Source organism: Pseudopipra pipra, chromosome 2 (genome assembly GCF_036250125.1).
Source record: "Pseudopipra pipra isolate bDixPip1 chromosome 2, bDixPip1.hap1, whole genome shotgun sequence".
Classification (NCBI taxonomy): domain Eukaryota; kingdom Metazoa; phylum Chordata; class Aves; order Passeriformes; family Pipridae; genus Pseudopipra; species Pseudopipra pipra.
In genome coordinates this window covers 43,532,611-43,556,014 of record NC_087550.1, presented here as the reverse complement: position 1 = coordinate 43,556,014, position 23,404 = coordinate 43,532,611, and the positions used below count along the sequence as shown (strand labels likewise).

Sequence of the window (23,404 nt, the reverse complement as noted above, 5' to 3'; positions counted from 1 at the left end):
GAAAAAAAGCATTTCATACTTGATTAGTCCATTTTAAACTCCTCTCTCATCAAACTATTCAGTAGGGATAATAAAACTTATGGTTTTTCTTTCAGTGGGAAAGTCTCATTTATCACTGCTGTGGATAGTCACAATGACCTCATGCACGAATCATACCATGAGTGTCTGAAGACAATCCTTTTAAAAGGGCAAGGACATCTACCTATAGCTGAAAAAAGAAGCACCACCAGTGACCAAACTTCTTCTATTATGTTAGTTTCCATTTCAATAAGAAAACAAACACTTCTGGTGTTTATTATCTAAGCTTTACATCACCCTTTTAGTTAATAACAATGGCATTCTGGAGAAATTGCCTGCATGTGGGAGTAAAGATTACTGTTGCTTTCACTTAAATTTGACTAAGATTTTGGTATCCTAGCATCACCAGAACCACCTATCCTGTGCATCTCAGTGTGACCTCTTTGTTCTTATGCCAACATTGTCCTTTAGCTTAAATAGCTTTGCTCTCCCTGATGTTTGTTCTTCTCTGATGTATTTTTAGAAAACAGTGCTATTCCCTCCCTATTCCCAGTTTCCTTGCTGGAAAACCTTGCACTTTTTGCCCTAAGTGACACTGAGGATGATGTGAGGTGGTGCAAAGTGACTGCAGGCAGAACCTGCAGGAGGGTTTTTGTTGAGGCCAAATTCCTCCTGGGACATAGAGAAGCACATGGTGTGTGTTAGGCAGAATGTGGCCATTGTTCCTCACCCAAGCACAGGGTTGCAAAGAACTGCTGCAGGGATTTACATCTGATCTCCTAGTGGTTTTTGGACAGCTAGAAATTTACTGTTCCATTCACTGTGTACTTGGGGACTTAAAGTTGGTCTGTGAAGCATGGTAGAGTAAAAGAGGATACAATGTGAAAAAACATGTTCTGTTTTTCTGACACTTGTTCACATATGCACCTCTTTTTCAGTGCTTGGTAAGCTTCGTTTCTCTCTTTTTTTTAAAGCTTCCCTGAGAATCAGACTCTTTTCCACAGAGAATTGGGCAGAGAAAAATCCCAGTAAAATGAACTATGAATTTCAGTGGTCTGATTGACTGAATTTGAGACTTGCATCTTCTAAACTTGTGTCCTGGCATAGCTCTTTTAATACATATAACACAAACTGTACATCAGGGAAATGAGAAAAATTATCTGCACAGAGGAGGCTTTTCCCTCTGAATAATAAGCAGTAATTATTTTTAAATGACAAACTAATATAAATTATTACTAAATAGCCTAAACTATTTGCTTGGCACTGAAAGTTTAACCAAAATGGACAATTTTTGAAAGTGCTTGCAGAGCAGCGCCAGCCTTGAAAGGTTTTTATTACTAAGGTTATGACTGGAATATTTTCCACAATTCCTACCCTCAGTTTTAGTACCTTAATACTTAGCAACTACCACTAACATTTTCAACTATTGCCCTGCTCACTGTCAGACCGTGGTGCCAGATATGGCTTCTGACAGTCCCTTCCTGTAAAGAAACCACACAGGGGAGAAAGTGAAACGGGAAGAAGCCTGCAATGTAGATATAGTGCCAGCACAGAGTTATACCCAGACATTCCTGCAGCTGTCCCACAAAACTAACCTGTCCTTAGGGAGCTGCTGGAGTTGGGGAGTCAATAGGCTGCATCTCTGTGCTGACTACAGGTTCTTGGCACCACGTGGTGCTCTGCATAGAGGTGGACTGACACCATTCTGTTCTTGTCCCAGAGTGCAGGGTTATACATCTGTCTTTGTGGGTTAAAACCAGTTTTCTCTGTATCATTGCATTTATTGTAGTCTTTTTTTTAGAAAATTGTAACTCTGACAAGAACCCTCTCTTGAGTTGGGTTAATTTCTTCTGCCAGTTTACTTTTAAACCAGCACAGTTACACAGTGGTGTCCTAAAATGTGCCTTTTTCTGAAATAGAAATTATTTAAATACTTTCAAAGACAGGGATTCACTCTAGAAGCTTGGGATTTGCTTTCTTGCCAGTTGAATTCCTCAGTTTGAATTTAAATGAAGATTTACTTGCTATTACATAAAGAACCTGCTGCTCTCCATTCCAGTCTGGCCCCTGTGGACAGTGGGCAGTTATGGGAGAAGATGACATGTGAGTGCTGTGGTGGTGTTTGCAGCCAAACAATTGTTCCCTGGCTCCCAAGTGTGTATATTATATTTTTGTGGATTTGTGCTATCAAGCTCTTTTCCTGGACACATTTTGGTTGTGTGTTTGTTGTTCCACTGGTTGTCTGTGGGAACCACAACTCCATGAAGAAAAACGATCTCTCTGTAGAATCCTGTGCCTATATAGCTTTTTCTTCCACATTAAAACTCCTGCTTAGCAAAATACTTCTATATTTGCAGAACCAACTTAAGTTTTCTTCAAACTCCCATTGATTAAGTATTATGCAAGGTAAATTGTCTTCAGGAACCTGTACAACTTCTCAGTCTTCATATTATGCCCAACTGGCACATTTTTGATCACATTACTTTCATTAGAATTGCACATTCACTGAAACATGATAAACAATTCTGCCATGCTCAAAAGTAAAATTCAGCTTTTTCACAGCTGTATTTGCTTCACAGAGGGGGCAAATGTTGCTGAGTAAAACAGCATGTGTAGGTAGTCAGTTTTTAGAGGAGAGCCTCATGAATTGTTGCAGCAGACCCAGACATTGAATTACCACTAGAAATGAGCTGGGAAGGAAGTATATGTGCATTCATGAGATAGTAATATTTTTTTCTCTGAGAATCAGGAAGGGGAATTTTTCATTGAATTTTTCTAGTTTTAAATACATTCAATGATCCCGTTATCATCCTTAAGGAACCTAAGCAATGTAGGTGTTTCCGCGCACAATTAAGTACTAGAGCAAAGGCTCACTACACAAATGCTTGACTTATAATTATTATTTTTAGTCTGCTTATTTTGTTGTGCAGTCCTATCCATTAGGCTTTTTAGGGAGACTTATATTTTACAGATTCCTCTTTTAGAATTTTAATTTCATCCACTTATTTAAAAGATTGTCTAGAGACTCTGAGAAATGAGCAATGCAAATGTTTGCTATTGACAATTGTGTTTTGATATTTAATGATTTCTTAAACAGTCCAGCATGTTTGTGTTATGGTTCCATGCTCATTAAGAGAATAAACCCTCAGCCTTCTTTCTTTCTCTCCAAGGCTTAATATAGGCTGCTGAGATTGCTGTGCCACCTCTGGGTAAAAAGAAAAGGCAGAGACTTGCAGGAGCTGATGTCACATGCTGAGATCTACAGCAAGGGGAAAACCACTCTCCCTGGATGTTAATTATGTACAAAGAAGGCAACGAAGCATGTATTCTATACGGGAGCTTGAATGCTGAGACTGAAATATCTGTGATCGTGGTGCATCCACCCACCTTTACTTTAAGTAAGGCAGCTTGGGTACCAGTAACATTTTGGCTGAGGCAGAAGGGATCTCAGCACAGGGCAGCACAGTGTACTGTGTTATCTTCTGTGAACACAGGACAGTCACCAGCTTGAAGTTAGGCTGGTAAGTCTATTCCATACTGAAGGCATAAATGAGCAGTATGAACATTTGCTACCTCAAAATCTTTTCCTTGGTTGATTCCTAATGTATGAGGATAGTTTATGCTTCTTACACAGGGCAGATATAATTATAAGCAAGCCAAAATATCTGAAGAATTCATGTGTAAAATATTTTGAGTAGCGAAAGTTATTTATTCTTCCTTATCAAACTTAAAATAAAAGCAATTAAAGTTAAACATTTTAGAAGGCCAAAACAATACTTTTTATCCAATCATTTGCCAGGCCTGTGAATCCAAATAAAACCTTTCTCAAGGTACTTTAACAGATTTTTCCATTTCCTAACTGGGATTGACCAAACCTTAATTTGCAAAGTTGTGATTTTTTTTAATAAATATTTTCTACTTTTGAATTTGGCAACCAAATAAGATTTATCTAATTTCTGTTATTTCTGAGAATTTCGTTCTGTTATCGGTATTCACCCTTCCTTGGGGGGAAAAAGAATATACATGCACTGAACTATAACCCATTATACAGCTTATTCAAGCTGTTACTTACATACCATACTGCAAAGTATCTGAAAACAAAATTATGTATTTCAGCAAACTGTCTCTTTATCAGACATTTCTATTAACTGCAAATGTGTAGTGAGAAGGTACAGTAGTGGTTTAATATATCATAAAGACAGACAATGTATGAAAGTACATGTTAATGTACATTTTTAGGAATTACAAATAAAACAACTATGTGCACAGTACTTTAAAATGCAGTGAACTTCTCTTCTAGTTGCATTGACAATACCAGTTCCTTACAGAGTTGAATCTGGTTAAAAGCTCTATTCCCAGTGTAATAAACGTAACACCACAGGTACAACATTGACAATAGAGGTTAAGGCTCTGTTCTGACGATTGTTTATTTCTCTGTGCATACCTCCCTTCCATTCTCCTCTTATCCCAGTCCTTTCCCCCCCAACACATCCAATTGTTTTTATACAAAATGAAAAGCTCATTGCCTCCAGAGTATTCAGGAAGAAAAATTTAAGACAAAAGAATTTAATCCAAATGTAATGAAACGTGTAAAGAAATGTTGATTCATAGTAATAGCAATACCTGGTACTTATCATTTTTTTTTTTAATTAATTTGAGTATGTCAGAAGAAACCAGCATTCACATCCCGTGATGCTAAACACTCCACAACAGGTAGCACACAGAGGATAGATTCCAGACTGAAAATCATAGAGTCTGATCAGGTCTCAGCAGTCTTTGTGAATTTGAGGAAGAACAATCATCTCTATATTTAAGATACAGAAGGTGAGGCACAGAAAATGTAAATGCCTTTCTCAGAGACACACAATGAACCAATGGTAGACTTTGGGTCTGTTGACTCCCCAACCACTGTTTTATATCTTGGCCCATTCTGTCCTCTTAAACAATGTAGAGAAGATCTGAGATACACAACATGGGCCTAGTATCATAAGGGAATCAGTGTCAAATGCACACAGCCTGATTCTGCACTACCCTTTGGCATCTATAGTCATGTTTACTTTGTAAAGAGGGCCTAAAATGCCCTCAAATCAAAGTTGATTTGGTGTCAATTACTAATACATGCACTTTAATAGAGAATCAGGCTTGCAGCAATCACTCTGTGGCACGCTGAGACTAGAATTAACTAACTGATTTAATTGCTAATGAATTAAGGCTGATTCCTTATATTAAGGCCTCTGTATCATTCCATGATAGTGTAACTGTGCCTCAGTGCAAGTAAGACTGAGGCTATAGAAAAACTTGACCTTTCAGTTCTCTTCGAAGTCAATAATTTTAGTAGCCCTAAATGTATAAAGTAACTGGAACCAAACAACCTGTCTCTATGCTATGGAATATTAAATAAATTATTGTAAAAGAACCTAAAAGTAACTCGAGGGAAAATCAATTATATGTTTGTTGAAAACCAAAATTAAATTAGATAGACTTGTTGTCTGGACTTGAAAATGGAGTACTGTACGTGATAACACACGTTTATATGAAGAAAACTGTCTTGATATTCAGTGGTTATGAGTATGCCCAGACAAACTGTAGATGCTTATCGACTCTGAAGATCGAGTTATCTTTTATACTACTACAATAAAATAGAAATAGATTTATTTGGTATTTAAGTGCTAGACCTAGTTTGCATAAAGCTAGTGTGTGTTATATTCAGAGGAGTAGGAAGATGACCTCAAGCTCAGTAAAATGCTACATGTTCACAGATTTCTCCTATTATTGTTGTTATTAAAAGCTATTATGTGTAGCTTTCTTAGAATAGGGGTTCTCTAACTTTGCTCTCTGTACCCAAACATTATTTTAGAAATTCTTTCCTCTCTGAATGCTCTATTCATAACAGTTTTAGTTTAAAACCTTCCTATTTTAGACAACAGTGTAATATTTGCTGGCTAAGAATAAAACAGTCCTTGCTCTATTCAAATTTAAGGCCTGGGTCCCCATGGGTTGCAGCACTTTTTAACTTATTTTTACTTCTAGTTAGAAGTAAATTCATTTTTTAAAGCTAATATGGAATTTGTTTGTGTAAATTAACCTAGTTCCTTAGGCATCAGTGTGACTGTGATAATTACCCAGCTGAGAATTTGGTCACCGAAATGTAAGTCCAGTGGTTGGGAAATCTGTTTTGTATATAAGCCAAATAACAGCTGGATCATACGTGATGTTATGTTTAGTTTCATTGGCAATTCAGAAAATATTTAATAATAAATTCCATTGTTTCTATTCCCCATTTTTGTATACAAATAAATAATCTTTTCTAAAACATTCTTTTTCTTTAGTAAGGCTTGTATTCATAGTCATATCAAAAGTGTTTGCTATTGGAGCAATCTTTCAGTTTACTTTCTTTAGAGTTATCTTTATTATCAAATTCTACAGCATTCTAAACTTTAATAGTCATTAGCAACCCTGCACTTGAGTAAAGAATCACATTAAAAAAGTTATAATATTTTCTTGTCCAAAGCTAAGGCAGGATGAACAAAAGTACTGAGGTCATCTGATCCTCACCTATCAAGCCTTGAATTTTAAACAGTATTCAAAATACAAAGCCCAAGCGAGGATGTTGTCAGGATGATTATTGCGCTTTCTCAGTGTCTTGCCATAGTTTTCCCTTTAGCAATATATAATTTTTTTTCTGAAGACTGCATAAAGTTATCGAACTCTGTAAAGAAAAAAAGCACTTAAAGTTTTATGAATTATGACCTAGACAGAAGGATACAAAACCAAATTACTGTTCTATGATTCAGCTATATCATGATCTAATACTGTTTCGAAACCATTATTCTGTTATTTAGGTTGGCATCATCTTCTGAACACCCCATGGGCTCTTTGGCATGCTACAAATTCAGCAGATGCACTGTCTTCTGGGCTTTACAGCTTCTTCTGACGAATGTACAACATTTGGAACAAAGCCACTCTTGACACCTTCCCATCCATCTTGTATTGAGATTTCTCCATTTTTTACAAGTTCATAGATGTCTCGTGTAAGAATTGTAAAGGACTCTTCAACATTTGTGGCATCTTTTGCTGAAGTTTCTATATATTTCATACCACAGTCAGATGACAGCTTTTCAGCTTCTTCTCTTGTAACCTCACGCTGTGACACTAAGTCACATTTGTGCCCTACTAATAGGAACACAATTTGAAAGGGCTGCACGTGCATTTTTGCTTCTTCTAGCCAGTCTTTCACATGTTCAAAAGATCGTCGATTTGTGAGGTCGAACACTAGTAAGCCACCCACAGAATTGCGATAATAAGAGCGTGTTATTGATCTATGGAGGGGAAAAAAAAAAAGGAAAATTAAAATGCATTTTTATTTTATTCATAAATAGATTACTTTTCCATATGGCAATGTGTTTTTATCTTTTATATGTTTTATTAAATAACTTTGCTTTTTTAAAGCTAATTATAATTAATTAATTTATCTATTAGACACAAAAATATTGGGTTTTTTCTTACATTCGAAAGTAACTTCCTAAACATTTCTGAACCCAATACCCCTAGGGCAAATTTTAAATGCTGAATTATTTTGCAAAGTGCTCTTTATTAGCAATCCATGGAACGTGTTCACAGAACAAAAGATATATACTTTTGGTGTTAGTTTCAGTTTCATACAAATATGCACTTTGCTTTGTTCTTAGTGGGGACAACCTGCTTTCCTTCTTAGTTCAGGTCTTAGCTGAAAACAAACTGTTGCTCCAGGCAAGTGCCCAGACGGGTTTTACTTGGGAAGGCTTCCCAAAAGCATGCAGGCACCCTCAGATGGGTTCAAGCTCCTCACAAAATGCAGATGAAGTTTCTTTTAGCACAGTGGAGGAACCTATCTTTCCTGAGCACAGATGTCTCATGTGCTACTTCACAAGACACAGGTCAGTGTTCACAGAGCCCACAGTACAGAGGCTCAGAAAATATACAGCTTTACAGATTATACAGGCCTATGTCTTCACTTCGGTGAGCTTTAGTAAACAGACAAAGAGCATTGACCTTTGGAAGTCCCCCAAGTTGAAAGTAGATGAAAGGATAGCAGAGTACTCAGGAGAATTCAAAGACTCAGAGACAAGATATCCGAGTATGGACCACAGACAAAACCAGATGGGCCTTTCTTATGTTCTTTCATAACAGGGAATCTGCTTAGGTAATTATACATACTTTGGTAAGTGCTGCAAGATCAGACTCTAAAACCAAAATTAAGTTTTTAACTCTCTTATTTTTGTCACTTTTTGAACAGAAAGAAAAAAAACCCCTTGGGTAACATGTCAGGTTTGATGTAGTCTCACTTATTCATAAGGGATGTTTAAATTTCCATTTCTCAAATTATCTCTATGCAGATCTTAAATTCTTGTTGAAATTATGGCTTCTTGTGTAAACTTTGGTTCAGCTCATTAATGTCATTAAACATGAATGATTCTATGCTGGCAAACGTTGGAATTTTCAAGAAGGAAAAGAAGAATGACCCTGGAAATTACAGGACTGTCAGTCTCAATTCAGTGCCTGGTAAAATGATAGAGAAGATTCTTCTGTGAGTTACTGAAAAGTACCTGAAGGACAATGCAGTCATCAGGAAAGTCCTGCTTGTCAAACCTAATTTCCTTTTACAACAAGGTAGCCCACCCAGTTGATCAAGGGAAGCCAAGTTGATATAATCTTTTTGGATTTCAGTAAAGCTTTCCATACTGTCTCTCCCAGTATCCTTCTGGACAAAATGTCCAGCACACAGCTGGATAAACATGTCACGTGATGAGTGAGCAACTGGCTCATGGGACAGGCACAAAGGGTAATAGTGAATGGGCTGACACCAGGCTGGTGATCTGTCACCAGTAGGGTTGCACAGGGCTCCATCTTAGGGCCACTGCTCTTCAACATCTTCATAAGCAACTTGGACATAGGACTTGAAGGTACACTGAGTAAGTTTGCTGATGATACTAAATTAGGAGGAGCTATTGACTCCCTTGAAGGCAGGGAGGCCCTGAGGAGAGATCTCAACAAATTAGAGGACTGGGCAATCACCAACTGTATGAAGTTTAACAAGGGCAAGTGCCGGATTCTGTACCTGGGATGGGGCAACCCTGGATGTTCGTACAGACTGGGAAGTGAAATCTTGTAAAGCAGTGCCAGGGAAAGGGACCTGGGGGTCCTGGTCGATGGCAAGCTGAATATGAGTGAGCAGTGCCCTGGCAGCCAGGAGGGCCAACTGTGTCCAGGGGGCATCAGGCACAGCATTGCTAGCTGGTTGAGGGAGGGGATTGTCCCGCTCTGCTCTGCACTGGTGCAACCTCACCTTGAATATTGTGTGCAGTTTTGGGCACTATAACACAAGAAGGATATAAAACTATTAGAGGAGGGCTACAAAGATGGTGAAGGGTCTTGAGGAAAAGCCATACAAGGAGCAGCTGAAGTTACTTGGTTTGTTCATCCTGGAGAAGGGGAGACTAAGGGTAGACCTCATCTACAGCTTCCTCATGAGGGGAATTGAAGGGGCAGGTGCTGATCTCTTTACTCTGGTGATCAGTGACAGAAATTGAGGGAATGGCATAAAGCTGAGTCAGGGAGGTCTAGGGTAGATATTAGGAAAAGATTCTTCATCCACAGGGTGGTTGGGCACTGGAACAGGCTCCCCAGGGAAGTGGTCATGGCGCCAAGCCTGATAGAGTTCAAGAAGAATCTGGACAATGCTCACATGGTGTGATTCTTAGAGATGTCCTGTGCAGAGCCAGGTGTTGGACTTGATGATCCTTGTGGGTCTCTCCCAGTTCAGGGTATTCTATGATTCTTTGTATTAATTACATCAGACTATGGCTTTAGGGAGACTTTAAATCAGTCACAGTGTTTCTTTTTCATTATGATCTTACTGATCTTTACCAGATGAACCAAACTTTCACTGAAATATTTATCTAATTTTGAAGAGTTATTTTATACTATGACTAAAGACTATATTGTAATGATATTAATTTTGAAAATACATATTGCTTACTGAAAAAGAATAAGGATAGTGTTTTATTTTCAAGCCATGTGTTAGAAGCAGAATGTATCTAATATCATGGTCTAGTAAAAAGTGGGTTAATATAATGGAAGCATCTCCACAGTATCTTGCCCCTGCTGAAATGAACTCTCAGTTTTAGCACCACTACCAAGCACTTTATAGCACTGGAGGTTTCATCTTTTAAATGTATTGTTGGATTTAAATACAGGAAAAGTAAACAAACAAACAAACAAACAAAAATCACATCAAAGTACATGATGTAAAACACAGCCAAAACAGCATATTGCTCTAAATGACTAATCTGAAGATAGAAAGACATTGAGGGTGTACCCCTCATTTATGTTAGTCTGCATTACAGACCGGAGCTTATACTCATTCTAGTAAGGTGTTAAAGTTACTGATTATGTTGTTGTTGTCCGTGTGGCACCTCACACAATGGGAGATTCTGCTTAGCTATGCCTTACTGATGTCAAAGTAAATATAGTCAGTAACCGCCCTATCTGAGCTCCAAATAAGTAACAATCTACCGCTACTGTTTGCAGTGGAGAGTTTGCAGTGGTGAGAATTGCTTTATTTGAGAAGTAATGCAAACAGTGCATATTAAAGATGATTTCTGAAACAATGCATGAAATCCAGTTCAAATACAGAAGCATCAATGCACTAGAGACATGTAAGAATTTTTCTCAAACAATTCCTCCAAGAAAGTACATGATCTCTTTCAAGAGAGTGTGACAGCAGGTGTGTCACGTCTTACTCTTCCCCTGGGAATGTCCCTTATGCCTGGGACCAAAATTAGGGGGTTATTATGCAGCCAGTAGTTTTCTGTGCACATGCAGGGAACTCCCCTGGTAGCTTTAAAGACAGGTTTTACCTCCTCTAAAGCTCCAGTGCAAGTGAGCCAGAGCAGAATTGGGAATCAAAATGCAAACTGATTGGTGTTCCCCAGAAGTAGATAACTTCTTGGAATAATTAGTTTTTCCCCAAGATAATCTTTGCTTGTGATCTGTAGTGTTCTCCATTATCAGAGAACAGAATGTGCAACATTTTAACCTGTGGTGTATAACTTAGTAAAATATTTAGAATTTCTTTGAGTAAATGTAAAACAGACTATACAATAAATGCTGTCATATTTGGTACACCAACCGACAAGAAACTCCTAGCACAAAACCAAACACAAGTATTTACAACTACTTCAGTTTGTGTTTATGGGTATTAGAAAAAACACAGAGGTATACTAATGGTAAATTTAAAAGCAACTGACTGCATGACTCATCAGTGCACATTCCCTGAGCATTCCAGGGTTAAAGGGTGGCCATCATTTGATTTTAAACGTATGCAAAATTCTCTGCATTTTGTATTTCTTTCAGTTGAGTGTCTTGTCATTGTCCATCCTGGCTATTTGTCAACAAATTCAAAATAAAGAGATTGTACATCCTTAGTCACTTATTCACAAGTACTTTACAAGCTGTCTGGAAAGCACAAGGAGGGTGAAAAATGCTAAGAGCTTGCTATTATTCCTGCTAATTTCTTTGCTAATCCTTCAGCAGCCTGCCGGCAAGAATGTATATGAAGTTCTGAATCATGTAAGCCCAAGAAAGTTGTTTGTTGTTTCACTGTAATGCTTGTTGTGGAAAAAAAAGAAGTTGGTGTTCCCCAGTAAGATAGTGCAATCCCACCTCTTCAGCTGGGTGTGGGAATCTGCACAACTGTTGCGATGGAAGACAGGGAACATAAGAATTGATTCTGGCCAGCAAAGAGGCCCATTTCAACCTTCCTGCTAGCATCCTAGTAACAACAAGTGTGTGGGTTAGGTATATGTAAATGGGCTATGCATTTGCCCCCACCATGAGTTCATATCTGTTGAACCTCAAGTCCAAATTAAAATCCATATGCAACTTGCCTGAAGCTGCAAGCATTACAGATACAACAGAGGCACAAGAGTGAGTCAGTTCGTAAATTGGGGAATGACTGTGATTCTTTCTGGGGCAGGAAAAGAGGGTAGTTTTGCTACTTGTTTGTGACAGAGGGGAGAGAGGATTTAATACTCAGTGCAGCATTTGAGCTACTTTAGCTGCAGTATAAATGGTAGAGGTACTATTGAAGGCTCTTGGCAACCATCCGTGCAGAGCAGATGCAGAAGGCAGATAAAACACTACTAAGGGACTGTAGCTGGCTGCCCCATAGCTTCCACACTGCCATGGCTGCACGGGTGCTCACGGTGTTGCTGTGCTGGAAGGAGGAAGAGCTGGGAGGTGGCCTGGTCTCTCCAGATTGCATGTGAAGGAGAGCTAATGGCAGAGGGAAATACTGCAGAGGAGAATGAGTTCGAAGGTGATGACAAAGTAAGAAATGCGGAGTTAAGCAGGGGCCTCTTGCTGCAAAGAAGGAAAAAAACCTGGAGGAGGGATTGCTACATTAGGTCCAGGACTTCAGGGGAAAGATGAGTGAGGGAAGAAGAAACAGGAGGAGGCCACTTGTTACCCACTAGTGTGAGCTGGGAGGGGAAGGGCAGCTGTTCTCTGATGTGTGTGAAGGGAAAGGGTAGGGAAGGAAGAAGCTCCTGGGAAGGAACTGGTGGGCAGTAGGGCAAGTGGGATGGTGGGCCACGGGGCTGGGACCACTGACAGGGGTGGAGGACTGTCTGGGGCACAGCAACCAGACTGGTGCAGGGAGATGTGTTCGGGGACAAGGCAAAGCCCTTGGGGCAGGAGATGTGTCGGACGATGAGGGAGGGAATCAGGGTATGCTCGGGGGTCGGCAGGTTTGGGGAGCAGGTGGGAGGGGGCCGGGTCCTGTACCTGAACCGCTCCTGCCCCGCCGTGTCCCAGAGCTGCAGCTTGACCCTCTTGCCAGGCTCGATCTCCACCAACCGGGAGAAGAAGTCCACCCCCACGGTGGGATCGGAGTGCAGCGGCCCCGGGAAGCGGCCCTCGGTGAAGCGGTGCAGGAGGCAGGACTTGCCCACGGTGGAGTCGCCCAGCACGATCAGCCGGAACTGGTAGATCCAGATCGCCGCGTCCATGGCGGCCCCGGCCTGGCCCGGCTCCGCCTTGGGGCTCTTCCTGGGGCTCCTCCGCGGCCGGTGCCTGCACCGCGCCCCGATCGCCCCCACGCCCGGCATCGGCGCGGCGGGCGGGCGGCGGCGGGGAGTGCGCGGGGCCTGGGGCGCGGCTCCCGCGGGGGCAGGACGGGGCCCCCGCGCCCGGCGCGGCGGCGGGCGGGCGGGGGCCGGGTCCCGGGTCCCCCCGCCCCGCTCCCGGGGCTCCGCGCCGTGGTCCCCGCCGGCGGCCTGGGCGGGGTGGGGCGGAGCGGGCGCTGTCCCTTCAGCACCGCGCTGCCCCGCTCCCGCCGCGGCTCCGCGCCTACGCTTCTCCGGCTGCCCCGGCCGCTCCGGCTGCTCCGGCTTCCCCGGGCCTGCCGCCTCCGGTGTGCGCTGGGCGGTGGCGCGGCCGAGCCGCCCGCCGGGGCCGCCCTCCCACCGCGCCGTCATGTGCGCGGCGAGACGGGCCCTCCTCCGCGGCACGGAGGGGAGGGAGGGCGGGGAGGGCAGCTCCCCGCTGCCGGGGGGCTACAGCCCGCGCCCAGCGGCCAGCTCCCCCCGCGGTGCAGGGGTGGGCCGGGAGAAGGGGGATGCTGGGGCGGGGAACCCAGGCCGGTATGGAAAATCGTGGGTGAGAGACTGTTAAAGCGTGACTTTTGCAAAGAAAAGTGGGAGCAGAAAGGAAACACCGAGGAGAGGTGTGAAAGAACCAGATCGGCAGGTAAGAAAGGGGCGGGGAGCTGAAAGGAAGCTGTCCCGTGGGATGGGAGCTGGGCAGGCCGACCCGCAGAGGAACAAGCGCCGGGTCGTAATGATGGGCTGGGCAAGTGGCAAAACGAAAAAGGAGAGTTAGCAATCCAGGTATCCCCAGAGAGAATGATGCAAACTGCCTAGAAAAAAGGCATAATACTGGAAATGACAGGGACGTACACTCCTCATTTCCCAGTGGAACAAACTGCATGTATTGGGCCTTGGTGAAAGTGCCTTTACCCACAGTAATAGAACAATTCTGCCAGTAGAGATGCCCGTGTCAGAGAAATCTCTTTGCCCCCTTGGGATCTTCAGCTGAGTATCATGTTATGATAAACCTGCTGAGCAACAGATTCCTCAGACTTCTTTTAGAGTCTCGGAACCACATGGAATAACAAACACAAACAGTGGCTGGTAAGGGCATTGGAGTAAAATAAGAGGAAATCTTTGGACTTCTGGTAAACAGAATTGCAGCAGCTTCTTCTGTAGATTGGGCTGGGGTGAGACAACCGTGGGTGGAGAGCCTGAGAACCCAGCAGAGTAGCCTGGGAGAGCTGGGAAGTAGGTTGTTGCTGGCAGAAGGTCAACAGCAAGTGGATACTGATATGAATGGGCACTTTGATAGTGAAAAGGACAGGGAGAGATGGGTGGCATTTTTTTTTCACACAGCCTGTTTTCCTCTGTTAATGTCAGGCACAAATGCAGCTAAAACCCGAACTGCCCGTGGCTGGTTAGGGGCATATCTGAAACCACATTTTTTTTGTAACTCTGTTGGGCAACTTGTTGTGAGTATTCTCATTGCATGAGTCTGTTTTTGTTATTGCAATTTGTTACTTGGTCACCGGTGTGAGACTAATAGATTTCCCTTGGAGGCTTAGGTAGATCTTGCAGCTCCGTGGTGTGGATGAGTGAGACCAAGGGCACCTTGGCCCCTCACCTGACCAAGGGCAGGGTGAAGTCAAAAGAGGGGTTGCATGCACTGCTCAGGAGCTCATGTCTCCCAGCCCCAAAATGAGTTTGTCTGGGATATGCATGGTTGGCTGGCCCTGAGGGACAGTTCCAGATGACCCCAGAACCTTCCAGCAGAGACTTGGCCTGGCAGTCCAGAAGCTGTAAAAAGCACAGCCAGAAGCTGCCAGAGGGATTTATCTTGCTATGTATGCTGACCTGAAGCTGCAAGATGCTGCCTGCTCCAAGAATCCAGACTCTCCAGGGACCTTTTTGGCTGGCCAGTCAGTCCCCAGGACTTAGTGCTTCTGTATCTGCATGTGTCTCCTTGTGTGTTCCCTCCTGAATACTGCACATTTCTCCATTGTACTTTCACCAGCTCTTTTTCTCAAAATAAATTGAAAGTAGTTTGTACTTGACAAGTTGCTCCTTTGAGAAACAATTAAAACAATGTTAACTCAGACAAATGAACCTTCATAAGACTAAAATCAGTCAATTTCTTGCAGTTCTGCCTGGGACGGGATTACAGGTGATTCCTGGGGGTCTAAGTGTTCTGAAAAAAGTGGCACTTAGAAGTGTTTGTGTGTGAAACAGAGCTTTGAGGTATGTGACATCAGTAGCTCTGATGCTTGCTGAATGTAAATAGGGCAAAATTTTAAGTGGACTTTGATCAGTATATAATACCTAGATCCTTCATAGATTACCACCCTGGCTAACACCCATAGTTCTTCAAAGCCTCCAGTATGTGCTGTTGAGCTTAGATGCACAGCAGATTGCTGTCCTTTGCACATCTGGGCTGGAAGAACCTCACTCTAATGAGTTTCACAGCTCATTTCATTCCTAACAGATGAGCAAAGTCAATTTGCCTTCGGCATTTACAGTTGAACTAAATATGTTTGCATATATTTTCAGGCTTCCACAGTCTAGTCTGTCTACCTAAGCTTGTCATTGTAGAAAGGCAGTGGTATATAAATTCACGTATCTCAAGCACAGCCTTATACCTTCACTTGTGATCTTTTGCGTGTCATATGTTAAATGGGGAGCCTGCATTTGTATTGTCTGTTGTGAACAAGATGGGTGAATTTTATGTCCAAGTCATTCAGGTTTTGTTCATTTACCAGTGAGTACAGAGGCTGTGACAGAATGCAGTCCATCACAAAGTTATCAGACCAGCAGTCAGAAGAAATGATCAAAAATGGGTATGTTTTGAGGAGCTTTGATGGTTAGAGCAGAGTAATTAAAGCAGCAACATGAACCTTACTTTCCTTCAGAGAATTTCTACTACTTGTGCATTGGCAACTTCAATCTGCTCTTCCCAGACAGGATGAAGCAAACCTAAATTCTGGGAAATAATAAAAGAGCCAAACAACCCCAAACTTCCAAATCTACTCTAGTCCTAGCCAGGAAACTGCACTAAGCTGTAAATCCAAGTTGTTTCAATCTAAGAATTCCTCATTTCTTGTGACATTTTTGACCTGCATGGATTTTTCCCAACTGGGAAAAGTGGGTAGATTACTAGTGACTACATAAATCACAGCACTCCTGAACAATGTGCACACATGCTAACATAGAAATTTAGAGAAGCACAGATGAAAGTAATTAATTCTCAAGCCCAGACAGCCTGAGACTGAGAAACTGTGCTTTCTGCTGCTACCCAAGAACCTAAGAGAATTGAAGAACCAGTCTGGAAGCAAGATGCCATCCATTCCTGTTTTAATTACCTAGGCTATTAGTCTGGAGGCTGATACAGCTACTCATTTTATCACAGGACATGTTTCAATACATGCAAAATATTGATTTTTTTTTTTTGCTGCTAACTATCTTATTTTTGATAGAGTAGTACTGAAGGTGGAATACTCCCTACTAATGAGCAATGACTTTTCTTCCTCTAAGATGTCATCAAGCCAGGTAGGTTTCATATGATGGTGGGAAGGACAACCTCCTAGAAGATGTCCTTGTTTGATAAGGGTGTGTACCAGGGTGAATTTATGCTGATACTTTTGGTCTGTGTTTGGCCCAGACAACTGTAAAAGTTTTGTTCTTTTCCTGCCAAGTTTTGAGAAAACAAGTACTGATAAATGGGTACCTAGTCCTTGGAGAGAGAGCTTCTTGTATAAACTGTTTTAATTGGCGTTCTGTGATTGGCTAATTGTTCTCCAAGGTCGCTTGAAGGAGAAAGTGAAGACTATAATGATGAAGTAGCGCCCCCAGACTCATTTGGAAAAGACCCCCCGAGTGCAGTACGCAGGCACAGGGAAAGCCACGCGTGCGCAGAAGAGATGCACTTACATAACTAAGGGGTGGGATTGAGAACCTCTGGCTGGGTGGTGATGACCACTCCTGCCCAGGTTGAGGTCACTCAGTTAATTGTATAAAAGCAGATAGTGCTTTCTTGGAGGGGAGCTAGCGTCACACCAAGGACAATGTTGCCTTTTGGCAGGGATGCCTGCCGGTTTGTGAACTTACTGACTCTCCAAGGATGCAGCTTCTGCTGTGGGTAATTATAGGTATGCTAGGTTGGTAAGGTGACTTTATGGGCAACAGCTGGGTAACTGGGGAGGTCGTGCTGGGGGCTTATTTCTCTCCTCCTTCCTCCCTTTTGGGTTTGTTTGTTTTGCTGGCCACCTCTTGGTAATAAATATTGGTTTTTGTTAAGCTTTTAACGGTGTCATGGTCTCAAGATTCGGTATGTTTCGAACCCTCTCTAATACAGGGTTTTGTTGGGATAAATATGTGCATGAAAAACCATCAGCATAAACATTGGGGAAAAAAGCAACTTGCACAGCTGAGTCATCAGAATCCATGAATGGATTTATATATAAAGATATAAAGATATAAATAAATATCTACATAGAGAACCACTTTGTTTGTGAGGCATTAAAATGGCTCTGTGGAGGTGATGCAAATGAAACTACTTCATAGCAGAATGAACTCACAGGGGCAGTTAGTGAAGAAAAGAAACACCCAGCTGGGACAAGAAAAAATTCTCCTGACTCCTCAGATCTGATCTTCCAGAAATACCTAAAGCACAATTTCAAAGACAAGCCTGGGAATAAAAGTCCTAACTTTTCAGAATACTAAAAATCAAGGAGTATTTAATCAATAAATGTTTTATAACCATTAAATATTTTTATACTTTTCCTCTCATCAACTCTTAAGCCATCCCTGTTCCACACCAGTAAACAACATCTACCTGTCTGTAGGCCCATCATTGTGTCACCCCTGTTAGCCAACTATCTCCTCCCTCAAAATGTTAGTATTATTTTGTTATATTATACTCAGAGCAATGACTCCCACCTTGATCTTTGCTGTGCCTAGATCAGACATACTACAAGAAAAAATGTACTTCCCTCCGAAACGTCTGTGTATTCCAGGGGCAGTGGATGGTATCTAGCTCTGCAAAATCTTACCATCTGAGACATCTAAGATGACATCTTAGACAATCACAGCTACAAAAGTACATCTGACTCAGTAAAGTGTCAGGAAAATACAGGAACATGCAACCTGCTCCACTAAAATACTGAACTGAATTTGTGCACATTGACATTCCAGGGATAATGCCTAAACTGCACAAGAATCTGTCTTTAGGCAGCATTAGATTGCATTTATGTGAGATTAAGAACCTAACCCAAAATAGCAATTTATTCTATTATCTGAAACAAGTGAAATATTTGTTCTCATGCCTTCTTTCTTGTCATTTTTCAGTCTTACACCTCACTTTTCCATTTGTCACTTGGGATGATTCCTTCTAGGATTCTATGCCTTCTTTGCTCTAATGAAGTCCTTCTCCTACATCTCTTTTCTGTTTGGGAAATGCTGGTGTGTGAAATGATACAGATTTCCACTAATAAAGGATGCTCTTTGAGCTTAGTGCCATGGACCTTTTTTCTGCAATAATTTCATCATCTCTGAAAGGAACCCAATCGTACAATTAATTTCCCACTATCAATGTCATCTGTTTTTCACAGATTCCCACTTTTGACAAGACACAATCTCTGATAATTTCTTAAGAGGTGTATTACTTTTAATTGCCATCATAAACATAATTGCTGAGCTAATTCAGGACAGGCAGACTAGTCTACCTGCACTATTTGCAAATATTAAACAAAGAAGTTCCCTGTACGGTAAGTTCCACGGAGTTTAATCTATCTGGAAGAGTTGCCCAGACAAATGAGCTGTGATAATATCTGCTGAGTTCCAATGGGCTAGGTTAATCCAGTATGAGCTGGTAGCACAGGTAATGTTTCTTTTCTTGTACATTACTTGGATAGGGGGCTGGAGGAATATGGAAACTGTGGTGGCAACTATTAATTGGCCTCAGCGATAGAGGATGTCAAAGATGTTTGGCCTTGGGCTGTGTGATTAGAAGAGCCATTGCCAGTTTGTGTCAGTGATTTAATCTGAAAGGTATTAAATTGTTAAGACAATAGTCCTTTTGGAGTGCCCACCATAGATCATCATCCCATACCATGTAGAAGCTGAAGCCCAAGAACTGCAACACACAGAAGCTAAACTGTCATCTACAGACTCAGCATGTCAACCAGTCAGAAGGAGTAACCTGTTCCTCTGGGATTACTGGTATAGGACTTGTCTAAACTAGACTGGTGGGGCTGAAACTCTAATCTGTGTGTGATGTGTTTGCAGAACAGGAATCATTATCCACTTACCCATCCTCTCAGGCAAACTGTGTATCACTGAGTACATTATCACACCACCCTATCTCCTCGTGACCATGGGATGCACGGTGTAGATCAGAGACAACTTTCATTCAAAAAGCAGTGACAGCTGTCCTGCACCCCTACTTCTGGTGCAAAGGCTGGTCTTAGGCTTTGCAACTGGAAGTAGGTCCCGTGGTCTTTCTCCCAAAATGCCATTCCCTACACTTCCAGTTAAAGCCCTGCCTTGTTTACACTGGAGGTAGACTGAGGGCCGTCAGGACAGGAAATCTTCCCTCTGTCCATGGGAATTTAGAGCCATTTAATATTGAGTAAAATTTCTCATAAATTTAAGAGACTATGCTTCTGCTCAAAACCCATGCATCACATGAGGATGTTTAGAACAAGAAGATGTTTGTAGAAGGGAATTAGCAGACATTAATGGATGAAATTTTCACAGTAAATGAAATCATCAGAAGGGGTTAGATACTTAAAAGACTATTGTCACAGAGCTATTCAGGGACCTTTTACCCCAGAGAACTTCAAGAAGCGAACCTAAATGAGAACAGAGTTTACAGACTTTTAGGTTATGTGACTGAAGGCTCATTCCCATGAACACAAAGGAGCAGAGACAAAATGGTAGACGGGAAAACCCCAGTAACTGCACCCAGTGCTGACTCAGCCCCTGGCAACGTTGTTTCAAGGGCTAGAACGGGGGACCCACCAGTCCCATGGGTTGGGAGGATACCCCAGCCAAGTCAATGGAAGACACTTCCCATCAATCCCATTACAGACTCAGAGAGAATTACTACCTGCAGGAGCATGGGACTCACCATAGGAAGTTGGAAAGAAGATTGGAGTTGTACAAGACTTACTATTTAGGGGAAGAATCAAAGTTGGGGGAGGGAAAGATCAAACTGGACTGGAGAGGAACAAGTGTGGAAAAATACAGGAGAGAAGAGATAAAAGGAGCTGGACGTACATAAACAGGTTACCGATCAGTAGGCTTGTGTTGAAGGACAGCAAGGGCTGGGGCCTTTGCCAGCCAGGGCTACATCTCTGGTAGGGGATGGTTTTGGTGTGCTCAAGGACACAAATAGCCAAGCTGTGCCAATGATCATGAATAAATGGAAAAGCATCCAGAAGTAACTGAAGCAAGAACTGGAAAGCAATAACAAATCAGAAAACAAGTGGTATAATTATCAATGAGGTATTCTCTAACTAATCCTGTAAATAAGGACATGGAAGGGTACTGGGGGCTAAAAAAAGACCTTAGAGAGGGAGGATCTATGACCCTGCTCCAGGATGCAGACCGTCTCTGCATCCTCCGAATTCAGGGAGCAGAAAAGAGCGAGGGATACCCAAGACCCACACATGACTCTGTGCTTTGATGACACAGCACGTCAGGAACAACCACACTGACTTACCCATGCTGCCTTCAGGATTGTACCATCTCTACTGCAGAGTGAGGAGCTTATGAAAAGAACTCACAGTGCCAGCCTACCTAATGTTCTCCTTCACTGGACTATCTCTGCCATGGCACAGGGAAGTCATGTAATTTGTAAAATTTCATATATCTGTCTCTTAAACATTATTGTCAGACTGGGGAGGAGGTGGCAGAGTTGAGCTCTGTGGGAAGGTCCCAGATATGCTGGACATAGCTAGTCTCCACCTGACCCACCACAGGCCACAGCTGAACACACCAGCCAAGTGGTGGTGTCTCTGAGCCACCAGATGGGTTTGTAGCACCTCTTAAACAGATTTGTGTGAAAAAAGGGCAGAAAACACTAGAACAATAGAAAAAAATTTACCAGATTGGAGGAGAAGGATAGAGAAAACCATGTCTGAGCTGGGCCCATGAGGCATGACTCTAAAAGCACTGCTACTGATGGAGGAACCACCACGCACTGACCCCAATCTCTGCGCTGCCCATTGCCTCACCAAAGGGACTGACAGCAATTTGCAGTATGAGGGGACAGGAGAATAGGAGAGGGGAGACTGAAGAAGAGTTTCTTTTTATGAGGTTTTTTTTTTTACTGCATTGAAGAACTGGGTCTCTGAATATCCTCCCAGGAGGGTTTCACTTCCACTACCCCTTCTGAGTAATTTCGTGTTATTGTCAGGAACATGACTGTCCCCCAAACTAAATTGTTCTTGTGTAGAAAGAAATACAGACAAGCCTTATACCAGTGAAGTCCTGATCTTCATCCCAGGTAAAACACACTTTGAATTCAAACAGAACTTGGCAGATCTTCTGACCTTAGGAATGAAAATGAAGGCTATTACCAACATATTAAACTCTCACCCTAACACCTCTTCGAGATGTCTCAAATAGCACTTGAATGTCTTTGCTCTCAGTTCTTCAGTTTTTATGCCCCAGAACGTGTCTAGGTTCAAAAGGAAAGCTCTCTGATTTTACAGGAATCAGCCAAAGATGTTCAGGATTTCTCAGTGTTCTAATCCTGGAATGCTGCCACTCGCATGTTGTTCTCTATATATCTGCTGAAGGACATGGCGTTGAAAGAAAGGAAGCTCCTTAAAGCTACCTTACATGCTGCGGCAGAAAAAGCTGACAAGCAGCGCTGTCCACTGGAGGGCAGTGAAAGGCTGGGGAAACCTAAAGTGAGAGCTCCTAAATACAGCCCCTAACTGGAAAGATCACATCCGTGAAGGAATCCCCGCAGGAGCAGGTACTACACTGAAGGGGATTACATTCTGGGGAGGAATCCACACTGGGGTAGTTGAAAAGAATAAGAAACATGGAGTGCCAAGAAAAGAAACCACTACACACTGATGTCGATCTCTTGTGGTGCCTGCTGCCTTGCTGAAGGGACTGAGTATAGCATTGGCAAAAGCAAGCAGGGGGGAGACTTGAAGGGGCAGGAGAGGCTTGAAGAAAGGGGGCAGGAAAGGTGTCTGGAATGAAGTTGTTTTCCTTAGGCATTTAATTTTTTTCTTGTTTCTCAGTACCCCTGATTCAGTAATTAAAAAATATGTAGTTGGCAATAAAAAATTAAAAAGCATCGAAATTTCCCAATATGAAACTGCTTTCCCACAACAAGTGGACAGACTAGAAAAGGCAAGATTATGCTCATCTTTCTTACGATTATGCTTTATTTAGGAGCTCGACTGGGTGCAAAGGTGTAATTTAGCGGAGAATGTGAATCCTTGAGCTAAGAGCTGCTCTGGAATGGTTCCTAGCATATTCAGACCTTAAAAGAAAGAACAGAGAACAAATGTTAAAGGCAGCAAGAGTGAGAAGCTCTTGTGTTTTGTTTGCAGATAAGGAGGTATTAAGAGACCTTTCTGGTGTGGGGTTCATCTAGACCATTTTCTTTTCTGAGATTGTAGGTGAAAGGCTGTTCACGCTGGCTAATGTGGCAAGGAACCCTGAATCCACCTTCAGAGATATCACACTCTACATTGAGATCTTACTTGATGCTATAAGTAAAAGGCAACTCCTGTTGTAGTGATCTTTGTGAAGCTCATGTGAGACGTGATTTGAGCAAGTGCAGGTGAAATAAATTTGGATTGAGGGAGGATGCTGCTTTTTTGGAGAAGATTGTGTACTGTGAAGACGTGTATGTCAGTGTGTGCACACTGGCAAATATCAAGTTGGGGTAATTGGTGAGAAGGATAAGAGGCTTAGAAGCCATATATTGGAGCTGCCATAGGTCTAGGCTGGATACTAGGCAGACCAGAGTCATCTGACAGTTTCCTCCTGGAGGGACCAAGGAGTCCAAGCCAATCACTGGAGAGGCTGTGAGGTCAGATGTCAACTGAGGCCCATCTGCTTGTATATGTCTCTTAGTCAAGGGAGACAAGAGGATCCAGGGACAATTACTGGGGAGATCCCTAATGCATATGTGTAGATGTTGGTCTGTGTGGGGTCATGCAAAGAAAACTGGAAGGCCAAGGGTCCAGGGTCAGTTTCTGAACAGACTGAGTGCCCGAACTGTACACATT

At 42.4% G+C, this 23,404-nt stretch overlaps 2 protein-coding genes across 2 annotated transcripts in view; one reads left to right on the top strand and one right to left on the bottom strand.

Annotated features, from left to right (window-relative positions):
* Positions 1–4,106: 4,106 nt before the first annotated feature.
* Positions 4,107–13,580, bottom strand: RAB39A (RAB39A, member RAS oncogene family). Its single transcript, XM_064645232.1, has 2 exons — positions 12,844–13,580; positions 4,107–7,337 (listed from the first exon to the last, which is right to left on the bottom strand). The coding sequence occupies exons 1-2, from the start codon at positions 13,533–13,535 to the stop codon at positions 6,911–6,913; spliced, it is 1,119 nt and encodes a 372-aa protein (XP_064501302.1). The 5' UTR covers positions 13,536–13,580; the 3' UTR covers positions 4,107–6,910.
* Positions 13,558–23,404, top strand: part of SLC35F2 (solute carrier family 35 member F2) — a 40,620-nt gene continuing 30,773 nt past the window's right edge. The window contains exon 1 of the mRNA XM_064645231.1: positions 13,558–13,806. The gene's annotated coding sequence lies outside the window, so the exon portion shown is untranslated. The remainder of the gene's footprint in view (positions 13,807–23,404) is intronic.